The 13,156-nt window shown below is 38.7% G+C and overlaps 1 protein-coding gene across 4 annotated transcripts in view; it reads left to right on the forward strand.

Annotated features, from left to right (window-relative positions):
* Positions 1-12,795, forward strand: part of SPATA7 (spermatogenesis associated 7) — a 38,908-nt gene extending 26,113 nt beyond the window's left edge. For 3 of the 4 annotated variants that reach the window (XM_043556793.1, XM_043556792.1, XM_043556794.1), the window contains 7 exons: positions 1,948-2,420; positions 3,542-3,608; positions 6,029-6,144; positions 7,486-7,539; positions 8,287-8,364; positions 11,874-11,931; positions 12,178-12,795. In XM_043556793.1, coding sequence (XP_043412728.1) covers positions 1,948-2,420; positions 3,542-3,608; positions 6,029-6,144; positions 7,486-7,539; positions 8,287-8,364; positions 11,874-11,931; positions 12,178-12,762 — 1,431 coding nt within the window. In that variant the 3' untranslated portion in view covers positions 12,763-12,795. The remainder of the gene's footprint in view (positions 1-1,947; positions 2,421-3,541; positions 3,609-6,028; positions 6,145-7,485; positions 7,540-8,286; positions 8,365-11,873; positions 11,932-12,177) is intronic. The other variant, XM_043556795.1, reaches the window with a different exon arrangement.
* Positions 12,796-13,156: the final 361 nt, after the last annotated feature.

Consider the following 13,156-nt stretch of genomic DNA (forward strand, 5'->3'; position numbering starts at 1 on the left):
TAAATAACCATTACTGATAAGAGTTTTCTTGCAAGCAGTCTAATGCTTTATGCATTTCTGCTGCCTCTGATCTCAGCTTGTACCGTTCCTCTAAGTATAAATAATTCCTGTGATTATTATTTAATAGCCCTGTAAGATTTTTCAGATCGTACTTAGAAATTTTTTCCCGGGAGCCAAACTCTTCTGGTATATAAGCTGCGAGTCTTGTTTGGGAGTGCTTTTTAAAACTAATATATTGAAATCATTTAAAAAGGACCCTAGTGACTCAGAATTTAATGCCAAAATATTTCCTTGCTTTGAGTAATTTTGCCTTGTATTTGAGATCAGGTTAGAAAGCACTTGGAAAGGAAATCGGTGACTTTGCCTTTAGTTACACTATTCAGTTATCTGCAGTTTTCTTACTTAGATGAATCAGTACTTAGGTTAGCTGACTGGTTCACCATCAGGCAAAGGGTTAAAATCAGTTTAAAATTCCTCATGGTGTAAAAAATCTAAAATATGGGGACACCTGCCTGGCTCAGTCAGTACAGCATGCAACTCTTGATCTTGGGGTCATGAGTTCGAGCCCCACGTTGGGTGTAGAGTTTATTTTTTAAAAACCTGAAATATATAATTTTCAATTGAGTCTTTATAATAGATAATATGATGTCATTGTGGAGAGCATAAGCTCAACCTGGGTTCAAATCTGTGAGACCCTGCACGGCCTCATTTTCTTCATCTCTGAAATAAAAGTAGTATTTGGGGCACCTGGGTGGCTCAGTCGGTTAAGCGTCCGACTTCGGCTCAGGTCATGATCTCACGGTTTGTGAGTTCGAGCCCAGTGTCGGGCTCTGTGCTAACAGCTCAGAGCCTGGAGCCGGCTTCGGATTCTGTGTCTCCCTCTCTCTCTGACCCTCCCCTGCTCATGCTGTGTCTCTGTCTCAAAAATAAATAAACGTTTAAAAAAAATTTTTTTAAGTAGTATTTGTATTACCACCCAGAAGTTGATGTGAGGATGAAATGAGTTGTGCATGTAAATTAATTAGAACTATACCTTACACATCGTAAGCATAGTAACCCACTAGCAGCAGTGATAAAAGTTCTAATCGTTCTCTTTTATTCTACTCAATGGCAAGAACAGTACCTTGCATACAAGAAGCACTCAGCTATTCTCTTACTCGGCTTATTCATCTTTCTCTTGTTTTTCTCCCCGTGAGCTTGTAGGACAGATGTAACAGCTAAATCCTAGTCATTGTCACCTCAGAATCCGTGACTTTTATGTAACTTCCCCTCTACCTAATAAAGTGCTTCAGAGTTCTGTAATGCATACACAGGTGTCCATAAAGTCTGGAATCATAGACAGAGCTTCTTGGACATCCACCCTGTAAAAGAATAAAATATTATCTATGTTTCAAGATTTTCTGGATACCCTGTAGAAATGGTTCTTCCAAAATTAAACCAAAAAGAAATGGAGCAGTCCAAAACGCCTTCCCTTTCGGCTCTCCCCACTTGTGAGGAGAAGTGGAGAGAAGTTCCTTTTCATTTCTTCAAAGCCTTCAAGTCTCAGGCGCCGCTGGCCCCGGAGATTGCCCTAAAGGCCCGATGGGAAGGGGGGTGCTGTCACCAGCAGTGGTTGAGAAGGGGATTGGTGCGCACAGGTGGTTTGGAAACCTTCAGATAAACCTGAGATCTACCTGTAGATGTCAATGTACAAGTTCAAGACCAGATATAGGTAGATGTGAATAATTGCTTTTTTTTAGTTTCAGAAAGAAACATGACTGGTCTTACTTATGTTTAGAATTATATTATTATATATTAATAATTCAAAACCTCGAATAGAAGTTCATATCAATGCTAACACCTTCAGGAATGTATAGTTCTCTAGACCTCCTAAGGCAACCATTTTTGGGTATATAATCTGGAGAGATCCCCAGTTATGAGAATTTGTAGCAAACCAAATGTTTTTAGCCTTCAGGAGAACCACAAGATGAAGACGTGTTAATCGGAGAAGTGAATGGATTTCCATCCTTCACAAGGTCACCAGTAACTTCTTCAGAGAGACTGCAGTTGAATCTACCTAAATCTGATAAAGTCCTCACAAATGGTACTGAGAAGAACTCCGGTTCTTCCGTGTTCAACGTGGACTACACCCCCTCTGGGCCTAGGAAACCGTGCTCTGGAACTCCGTACGGCAGAGGGCCCAGGAGCACGCGCCCAAATACCCATCGGTTTCAGTTAGTTATTTCAAAAGCACCGAGTGGGGACCTTTTGGATAAACACTCTGAGCTCTTTTCCAACAGACAGTTGCCATTCACTCCACGCACTTTAAAAACAGAAGCAAAATCTTTCCTGTCACATTACCGTTATTATACGCCTGCCAAAAGAAAAAAGGAGTTTACAGATCAGCGGATAGAAGCGGAAACCCAGACTGATTTAAGCAGGTATGGCCCATTCACAGCCAACAGTAAGTCCTTCAGGGTGTTGTAGAAATTAAATAGTAATAATATTCCTTATTTTATGTCATGTACCTAACATGCCCGACTGAAGGTCTGGGAGTGCCTTTTTGATTGGAATGAGATTAATGTCTTTTCCTTTTGCATGTGTCACTAGAACTACCCAAGTCATTGTTGAAAAGTACCTATTAAACTTGTCAAGCTTTCCTTACAAACAGGAATGTTACATAGTTTAATTTATTGTTTCAAACATGGTATGTGCTTTTAAATATACTTTCAGAGAATCCTTAAAATGTGTCATCAAGTAGCATTTGTGTAAATATGTCTATTGCTTCATTTTAAAAATGGCAAAACAGTGGGCTAGAGAGGGAAAGAGGACAGCTGATTCTCAGACTCTCCCTGGGTTCCCTTCCCTGCAAATATTCAACTCCACTGTTACATAGGAGCAACTCCCCAGGAATAATTCAGGCAATTAGGGTAACTTCTGGAAATTCCATAGATTTTGCCTCAATAATGTTTTCATATATGATAGTGCCTGGCATATAATGAATATTCAGTAAAAGTTTGCCAAATGATTGAACAAACAAACAAATCTTATAAAGTATTTAGTGTTAGCTGACTTGTGATGGTTTTTCCTGGTGCTATATAAAGAGCTATTTACCTCATCCTAAATATTAGTTAATTTTAGAAAGCAAAAAACAATTTAGCTCTAGTATTCTTTTCTCTAGGTACAGATAAGAGGTACAGAAATATCAGATGAGTCTGCGTACGTTTAATCCCAAGGATTAAAGAGTGGAGGGGAATGAGGAAAGCAAGCATATCATTTCCTTTTCTGATTGTATTTATGACCACTTTGGAGGATAATAGTTCCCATGTCCCTGGTCCCATTCTATCCAGCTGAAATCTAGCTGCTACTGAAAAAAGGAAAAGGAAGCTGTGTAATCCAAACCATATCTGTTTCCTGATTATATAATCAGAAATTACACATTTTATAAGAATAGATGGATTTCTTCTCTTAGTTTGAGGGGTTTTAAGACAGTAAACTTGTTATCATATCACGGTATTTGTATTTTGAAAGCTTGACAACTATTCCTTTTAAAATATTACAGCTTTAAATCTGATTTTGAGGCATTTGAGACCAAGAACTTCACAGATTCAGAAAAGAACATAAAGCAGGTAATAAAAATGAGATCTCTCTGTGTGCTGCATTGGAATTACAGCCACTTTCACTTAATAGGATATGTATAGCTATTTGGACTTCAAGAATCTCTCAGTGACACTTCTCACATATGATGTCGCCAGCATGGAGAAAGACTACCTATTTACAAAGGCCTGTTGCTCCTTTTGAGTGGCCAGATGGATCCTGCCCTGTCTGAGAAGTCATTTTTTGTTAGCATCTTTTCTAGATGGTTGATTGGCTTGCTAGATAGAGGAATGGGTGAATAAAATACCTTAAATGTTGCTTCAAAGATGCAGATTTGGATACTAAAGGAACCAGAAAAGCTGTATAGAAGTCATTTTAATTTCTATGCCTGTAATTTTTCTTTTGAAGAATTGCCACTGATTATATTATTGGAAATTATACATTTTATGAGAATAGGTGGATATCACCCCTTACATTTGCTTTTACTTTTTCTGGACCATAGGCTCTGTTTTACACTGTGTACGTTTTGAGTGTTCAGCAGTCATTTCTTTTATTTTCTTAAGCATGTTTATTTATTTTGAGAGAGAAAATGTGAACACAAGCTGGGGAGGGGCAAGAGAGAGAGGAGAAAGAGAGAATCCCAAGTAGGCTCTTCATTGTCAGCACAGAGCCCAACGCAGGGCTCGAACCCACGAACCAGAAGACCATGACCTGTGCCGAAATCAAGAATCTGACGCTTAACCAACTGAGACACCTGGGCGACCCAGCAGTCATTTCTTTTAAAATATTACAGCTTTAAGTCTGATTTTCACATAAACTGATTGTTTTTATTTTTTATTTTGGGAGTGTTAATCATACACTTGTATCCTAATTTATATTTGTTTGCAAAAACAGTTTGTCTATTAAAATGTCAAACACAGACTCGAAAATAAGAGAATAAAATATAGGGGTGCCTGGGTGGCTCAGTTGGTTAAGCATCCAACTTCAGTTCAGGTCATGATCTCACAGTTCGTGAGTTTGAGCCCCATGTCAGGCTCTGCACTGACAGTGCAGAGTCTGCTTGGGATTCTGTCTCTCTGCCTCTCTCTCTGTCTCTCTCTCTCAAAATAAATAAATGAACTTAAAAAAAAAAGAATAAAATATAATCATACTGAACTTCCATCTTCCCTTCTGAATACGAATTGTAGGTTTCCATGTCAGCCATTAATACCTGTTTGACATGGGCCCTGCCACTCAGAGCCCGAGGGCAAATCCCTTATCCTCTGAGAGCAGAGTTTTGCATCAAGAGAAACTGTACTTACTGTGCAGGGTCACTTATCAAGGAATAATTGATATAGATAAAGTGCCTTGCCCGAGAAGGGGTCAGTAGAGGAGGACTGTGACTAGCTTGAGATTTAGGAAGAGAGTTAGCTCAGTAGGTAGCTAAATAAATGAAGTAAGTCCATTTTCATGACGTTGTGCTCCAAATGCTTGTCCATAACCTGGTAAGGAAATGGTGTCTCCCATTACTCCATAATCCTTGCCCCCAGCAGTCTGCTTGAAGGTCATGAGGATCAGACCAAATTCTAGCAGCACTGTGTATGAATGAGCACCGTAAAGACTCATCTAATACCGCAAGGAAATGCTCGCCACGGATGCAGCTCGTAGTAAGGGTTCTATAAAAATAAGCTGCCGATATTTGTGTGTGTTAATAGTATCGACGGAACCACCAGAACTACCACTGCTTCTCCGTAGTTGATACGTGGACATTTGACACGAATGAGCTGTTTGAATTTGTTATAATGGGATATTTTTTCTCAGGTTTACTTAAAACTTGCACATTTGCTTCATTTTTCTCTTTGCATGTTTATTTGTGGTAATTCTTTAACAGATTTAAAATATCCCTCATTAAGACTCTCGAATATAGAGAACAACCTGAGGGTAGATGGAGGGAGGTGGGTAGGGGTTGGACTAGATGGGTGATAGGCACTAAGGAGGGCCCTTGTTGGGATGAGCACTGGGTGTTGTATGTAAGTGATGAATCATTAAATTCTCCTGAAATCATTATTACACTATATGTTAACTAACTTGGATTTAAATAAAATTTAAAAATTAAAAAAATATATATCCCTCATTAAAATGTAAGAAATAAGCAGTTGTCTTACCTTACTTTAAATAAACTTAAGAAAGAAGTCTTAATTGGGTAGAAAATGTATTCTAAAAACATCCTTTGTTATAATATAGCAGTCACTTTTATTTACTGGATGTCTCCACTTTGTTTCCTTGACTTTTTTTTTTTTTTTTAAGTTGATTTTGAGAGAGAGAGCATGAACGGGGAAGGGGCACAAAGAGAGGGAGAGAGAGAATCCCAGGCGCCCCTCCTTGGCTTTTTTGAAGTCTGCTGTTTTGCTTTCTTTCTGCTTTCATAATGTATTCTTGAAGCAAAATAAAGATCGATTCTTCTCATTCCCAGGCATCTAATTGTATGACATATGATACCAAAGGAAAAATAACTCCTTTACCCTTACAAGGGCATGACTTACCATGGGATGAGATTAAAGGTGGAACTTTCCAGTGTTCCTCACCAAGGTAAACAATTTACAGAAGTCATTTCAACTGTAGATTTAACTGCTTTCCTGTGTAACAGACATACAATATTTGCAACATAAGTACTATTTTAATTACGTGAACTCTAATCTATTTTGGTGTTATACAATTCAGTAGCAGTGTTAGTTTTACTAATGAAATTTTACAAAGTAGGTACTCAGTAAAAGTTTAAATGAATTTATTTTGCTAATTCATTAATGAAAAAAGCGGGGGCACTGGCTTGTTTTATATGCCATTGCTATTCGTAGGAAAAAGGATTTTTTCCTCAACGCAAATCCTCTAGCAGTGATGCTAACCAGTTTACATGGCAGAAATAATACTGAAGAACCTCACAATCTGAGGACTCCTAATTCATGATTGTGAATATTCACCATGTGCTGGGGTTTTATCTGTCCCTGCTGTGTATTGGGCACTGTTTTTCAGACTACCCATCGTATTTAGTAATCACGGAATACAGCACCTAAACAAAAATGATGGCTTAGCAAAAATGCCTTTGATAGTTTCAGCTGTCAAATGCATTTCCAGAGTCAGAGATTATATAAGAGATGAAGAAGGTAGAAGTAAAAAAAGGCTAGAGATTAAAAAGAGGCAAGAATGAGGTGTCATACAGCCGACCAGAAGGCAAGCCCTTGTGATCTCTCAGAGCCCAGGCCCTTCCCCCAGGGAGATGGTGCCTGCAAGGCTGTGGGCAGTTCACCGCTGACCTTCATGATGCCTCAGTGCTCAGAAGATTTATAAGCTAACTCTTAAGCCTCTCTGCAATGGACATAAAGAATGCCCTAAAGAAAGGAATATTTATCTTTTCTAGTAGTTTCTATCTAAAAAGTAAAATATTTTAATTGTGCATACCTAAAAAGCTTGGAATTAACTAATGATGATATAACTAAATAATGACAAAATTTAGTATAATAATCAGCTTAAAAAACAGTCTTTCATAGGGAAATATCTGTCTCCAGCATTATTTACATGTTAACTGTAGTCAAAGTAAAATTATGTATCCTAGATAAGTGCTGTAGTCCAGTTTTAAAAAGGATTGTGAATTTGTAGTTCCCAGGACTAGTTCAAAATATCTCTGCTACTTACTAACAACATGACTTCGGTAAGTTACCCAACCTTTCTGCCCCCTGGTGAACTCATCAGTCAGTGGGAAGATAATACCGACCCCATATACCAAACAGGGCTGTTCTGAAGATGAGATCGTATCACGGATATGAAAGTACTTTAAAAATTCTACAATCTATTATTACTGATATATAATATTACTGAATACTTACTGCATGCCAATCATTGTTTTGTTCAAATATTGTCATTTTCTCTTTCCAGGGCAGTATGTCAGTATTCTTTGCAGTTTCCTCCAGAGAGAAAACTCCACTCTGAGTAAGATCTTTTTGACCTCTTCATTGTGCCTAGGGAAAATCAAGAATTAAGAATCATGGGGCACCTGGGTGGTTCAGTCAGTTAAGAGATCTACTCTTGGTTTTGGCTCAGGTCATGATCTCCCGGTTCATGGGATCGAGCCCCACGTCGGGCTCTGGGCTGGCAGTGCAGAGCCTGCTTGGGATTCTTTCTCTCTCTGCTCCTCCCCTACTCGCACTCTGTCTCTCTCAAAATAAATAAATAAACAAAAAAGAGAATCACACAAACCATTATTAAATCAGTCAGGACTGAATGCTAATTTTTCTTACAATTCGCTCCCCCTCTCTCTCTGCCCCTTCCCTGCTTATGCTGTCTCTCTCAAAAATAAATAAACATTAAAAATATATATATATATATGATAGGGGCCCCTGGGTGGCTCATTCAGTTAAGCATAACTTCGGCTCAGGTCATGATCTCACAGTTTGTGAGTTCGAGCCCTGCATCAAGGCTCTGTGGACAGCTTCAAGCCTGGAGCCTTCTTCGGATTCTGTGTCTCCCTCTCTCTCTGCCTCTCTCTCAAAAATAAACATTAAAAAAAAAAATAGAAGATAGACATAGTTTGTTTTATATTATTCCTCTTAGTAATATGAGATAGCAGTACATTTGTCATAGCAGAGATAGATGTTCCTAATTAAGTACTCATATTTCCTGTAGTTTTCAGAGTAAGTAGGAAATAATTATATGCTGTGTACTGCTTTGTCTTCACAGTGAGGAAGAACTGTTGTATCTGAGTTTCATTGAAGATGTAACAGATGAAATTCTGAAACTTGGTTTATTTTCAAACAGGTTAGATTTTTTAATTATGGCGGGAGAACAGTACATTAAATACTCTTCTTTATGAGGTTAATTTTTTTAAGTTATTTCCGCATCCTAGGAAATGAAAAATTATAGTGCTTTCTTGGGGGGACATGATCTTATAACTGGTAGCAAATTGTAAAGAATGTTTAATTCACACTATATGAGGCAAGTTCACAGTTTGGGGAGTTACAGGAGAGAACAGAGGTTTTACTCATTTAAATACGGTTGTATCTCTTAGACGCAGAGAGCAGCTTGGTGGTTGCCAGGGTGGGGGCGGGCAAAATGGGTAAAGGTGGTCAAAGGTACAACTCCCAGTTATAACATAAATAAGTCATGGGGATACAATACATGTACAGGGCGGTGGGTATAGTTAATAGCACTGTGTTGCATATTTGAAAGCTGCTGAGAGAATAAATCTTAAAAGTTCTCATCACAAGGAAAAAATTCTGTAACGGTGTGGTAATGAATGTTCACTAGACTTATTTGGGTGATCATTTTACAATACATACAAATATGAATGATTATGTTGTACACCTGACACCAATATAACGTATGTCAGTTATACTTCAATTTAAAAAAATCTATCACAAAAAAAAGAAGAAAAATGATATCCTTATTTGAGAAAGAAAGACGTAAAACTGTCTTTATTCACAGACAACATTGTCATCCATGTAAAATCCCATAGAGTCTACATAAAAACAAAAATTACTATTATATCTCTTAGTTATATAGACTAAGTGAACTGAATTTTTGCTTCTTATTTGCAAAGATCCATTACCTCATTTTACTATTTGAAACTTGTCACAAGAATCCAAAGCAAGCATTTTTGTTAACAACTGTTACTAGTAAAGTGAGCACAAATTAAAGGCTAGGTTTACACACTGTAAGTGAAATGGAAAGTTTGCAAAACCAGATTCGATATTGCACATCTTAAGGAAACTGTGTGATCCTGGGTCAGCTTGAACATTTATTCATCTAAAGTTCACTGGGCAGTGAGGCGCACTTTATGTTGCATATCTTAGAATTCCATGTTGTGTACATGCTTTCTCTGTTGTATTATGTCAAGTACAACGTTTCTAATGAATTATTTCTATTCTGATGTGAAGTTTTTTTTTAATTAAAGCAAACATTTTTTATTGCTATAAAAAGATATACCAAAAAGAGCTAAGTTTTTTTTTTAATATAGTATTCTATTTACTTCTTTCATTTAAAAAAAAGTCGTTAGGGGCGCCTGGGTGGCGCAGTTGGTTAAGCGTCCGACTTCAGCCAGGTCACGATCTCACGGTCCGGGAGTTCGAGCCCCGCGTCAGGCTCTGGGCTGATGGCTCAGAGCCTGGAGCCTGCTTCCGATTCTGTGTCTCCCTCTCTCTCTGCCCTCCCCCGTTCATGCTCTGTCTCTCTCTGTCCCAAAAATAAATAAAAACGTTAAAAAAAAAAAATTAAAAAAAAAAAAAGTCGTTAAGGGGGGGCACCCAGGTGGCTCAGCTGATTAAGCATCCAACTGTTGATTTTAGCTCAGGACCTGATCTTGTGGTTCATGGGATCGAGCCCTGCGTCAGGCTCCATGCTGTCAGCGCAGGATTCTCTCTTTCTGCTCCTCTTCCCACTCACACGCATTCTGTCTCTCTCTCTCAAAATAAATAAATTAAAAAAAAATTTTTTTAAGTGGTTAAAAATGTTTTCAGGGGGCGCCTGGGTGGCTCAGTCGGTTGAGTGTCCAACTCTTAATCTCAGCTGGGGCCATGATCTAGCGATTTGTGGGATCGAGCCCCCCATTGGACTCTGCCCTAACACCATGGAGCCTGCTTGGGATTCATCCTCCCTCTCTCTCTCTCTCTCTCTCTCTCTCTCTCTGTCCCTCTCTCTCTCTCTCTTTCTCTCTCTCTGCCCCTCCCCCACTTGTACTCACTCCTTCTCTCTCTCAAAATAAATGAACTTTAAAAAAAATGAAGTGAATTTATTGATACAGAAGGATGTTCAAAATATAGAGTTGATTAGAAAAACAAAATTGATATCCAAACAGTATGTATTGTTTGTAAAGGGTAGAATATGGATTCCTTGGGCTTTTTAAAAACGGCTAAGTAATTCAGAACTACTAAATCTAAGATTAGCTAATTTCATTGATAATAAAAAATGGCAACAAATGAGTTTTCAGCAAAGGTATAGACACATTCATATGATAGCACCACAAGTGTGGTATAGTTGTGAGAAGATTTTCTCTGGAGCCAGACACATCTGGGTTAAATTCTCTTAATGGTTTGGGACCTTAGGAGAGAGGAAGTTATCATCTTAGATTATTTTCTCATCTTTAAAATGATCTTTACAATACCTTTCTCCCAATATTGGTCATGATTAGGGGTATAATGATTATGTGTCTAGCACAAATGTCTATCCCTTAGTGGTACTTAATAAGTAATAGCTTTTAGGTTATTATGTGGATTTACCATCAGTGGAATTTTTTTCAAGTATAGTTTAGGAAGCATTATAAAATAATTCGATGTAAGAGAATTTTCTTTAGGGTTTGGTTTGGGGAGGTTGTGGATGTGAGACACAAGGGGAGGAAAGGCATTTGTAGTGTGCATATGTGGGTGAGAGAAAAAAGAAAAAAGTTTTTGTTTTGTGGCGGGGGCAGAGGGAAGGGAACTGTTGGACCTCATTTAAAATATTCACAGAATAAGCCATACAGAGAAAGACAGATACTATATGGTTTCACTCTTATATGGATCCTGAGAAACTTAACAGGAACCCATGGGGGAGGGGAAGGAAAAAAAAAAAAAAAAAAGAGGTTAGAGTGGGAGAGAGCCAAAGCATAAGAGACTCTTAAAAACTGAGAACAGGGGCGCCTGGGTGGCGCAGTCGGTTGAGCGTCCGACTTCAGCCAGGTCACGATCTCGCGGTCCGTGAGTTCGAGCCCCGCGTCAGGCTCTGGGCTGATGGCTCGGAGCCTGGAGCCTGTTTCCGATTCTGTGTCTCCCTCTCTCTCTGCCCCTCCCCTGTTCATGCTCTGTCTCTCTCTGTCCCAAAAATAAATAAAAACGTTGAAAAAAAATAAAAATAAAAAAAAAAACAACTGAGAACAAACTGAGGGCTGATGGGGGGTGGGAGGGAGGGGAGGGTGGGTGATGGGTATTGAGGAGGGCACCTTTTGGGGTGAGCACTGGGTGTTGTATGGAAACCAATTTGACAATAAACTTCAGATATTGAAAAATAAATAAATAAATAAATAAATAAAACACAAAAAATAAAATATTCACAGAAGTATAAGTGGTATATACTCTTTCAGAAACAATGGCATCTGTAATATAACTTAAGACCCATACTAGCTCCCAAATCAGAGAACTTGACAGAACAGGGAAGGATTAGTGTTTAGTTTTGCAAAGAAAAAGAATAACCTGAAAAATATTTTCCAACCTTTAGCAGTTTTGTTATTGCGTGACCATTTTGTATTTGGTTGATTTTATGATTTTGAGACATTAACATTTCTATTTATCTTTCAGGTTTTTAGAACGACTATTTGAGCGACACATAAAACAAAATAAACATCATTTGGAGGAGGTTTGTCTTTCTTCAGACATTCATTAGAAAAATTCTAATATAGAAAGAATTTTGAAGTTTTTCCATAGCCTCAAAGAATGCATTAAAAACAAGAGCGGTTTTGCCCTTGTACCTTTTGTGTGCGTGGCGGGGGCGGGGAGCGTGCGTGAAGTAAGTATTAATCCTGCTGAGATTAACAGCACTGCCCACAAAAGTAGTTCAGTGTGACTAGCTCAGCTAATGTCATTATTCTTGTCTTAATCCTAGGGAAAAATGCGCCACCTGCTGCGTATCCTGAAGGTGGACTTAGGCTGCACATCCAAGGAAAACTTAGTAAAGCTAGATGATGTCGATATGCTGAATTTACTGGGTTTTGAACAGGCTGAGGACTCAGAAGAAAATGATCATAAAAGTAACCATGATGCCACAATTCAACAGGAGCGTCAGCAATACCAAAAAGCTTTGGATATGTTACTATCTGTACCAAAGGGTGAGAACGAGAAACTCTCCTCACCGGATGAATTTTTCCTGCCCGTCTACAAATCGAAGTATTCAGAAGGGGTTATAATTCAACAAGTGAATGATGAAGCAAATCCCGGACCTTCAATTTCAGATGAAAAAAATTCAAGTGTCTCAGACAGTTTAACAGACCAAGAAACCTCTGTGAATGTCATTGAAGGCGACAGTGACACTGAAAAGGTGGAGACCTCGAATGAATTATGTTGTCTGAGGCCGGAACTCTCCCCGTCCCTTCAGCTTCACGGTGTCCAAGGTGACAACAGTCGTGACATGGAAGGACCAACTCTTAAAATCATGGAAATGAGCATTGAGGATTGCCCTTTGGATATTTGATCTTCATTAATAAATATCCCAAATGACCAATCATCCAGTGTTCCTTTTCTCCCATTTTTTTCTCCTTTATATATTAAGATTTCTGTATTTGCTTTCTGTGCTCCATAATAAATTACCATAAATTTAGCAGCATCAAACTACACACATGTATTATTTATCCCACAATGGGTGTGGATCAAGAGTCTACACAACTTAGACGTGCCTGCTCTGGGTCTCTCAAGGCTACAATTCAGGCGTCAGTTGGGCCTGTGGGCTAATTTGGAGGCTTGACTGGGGCGAGAATCTGCTTCAAATTCCTTTCAGTTGTTGGCAGAATTCCTTCCCCTTTGGCCATCAGCTGCCCTCAGCTTCTAGAGGCTGTCCACCGTTCCCTCCCACGCGGCCCCCTCTGCAG

The sequence above is a fragment of the Prionailurus bengalensis genome, chromosome B3 (genome assembly GCF_016509475.1).
Source record: "Prionailurus bengalensis isolate Pbe53 chromosome B3, Fcat_Pben_1.1_paternal_pri, whole genome shotgun sequence".
Lineage (NCBI taxonomy): Eukaryota > Metazoa > Chordata > Mammalia > Carnivora > Felidae > Prionailurus > Prionailurus bengalensis.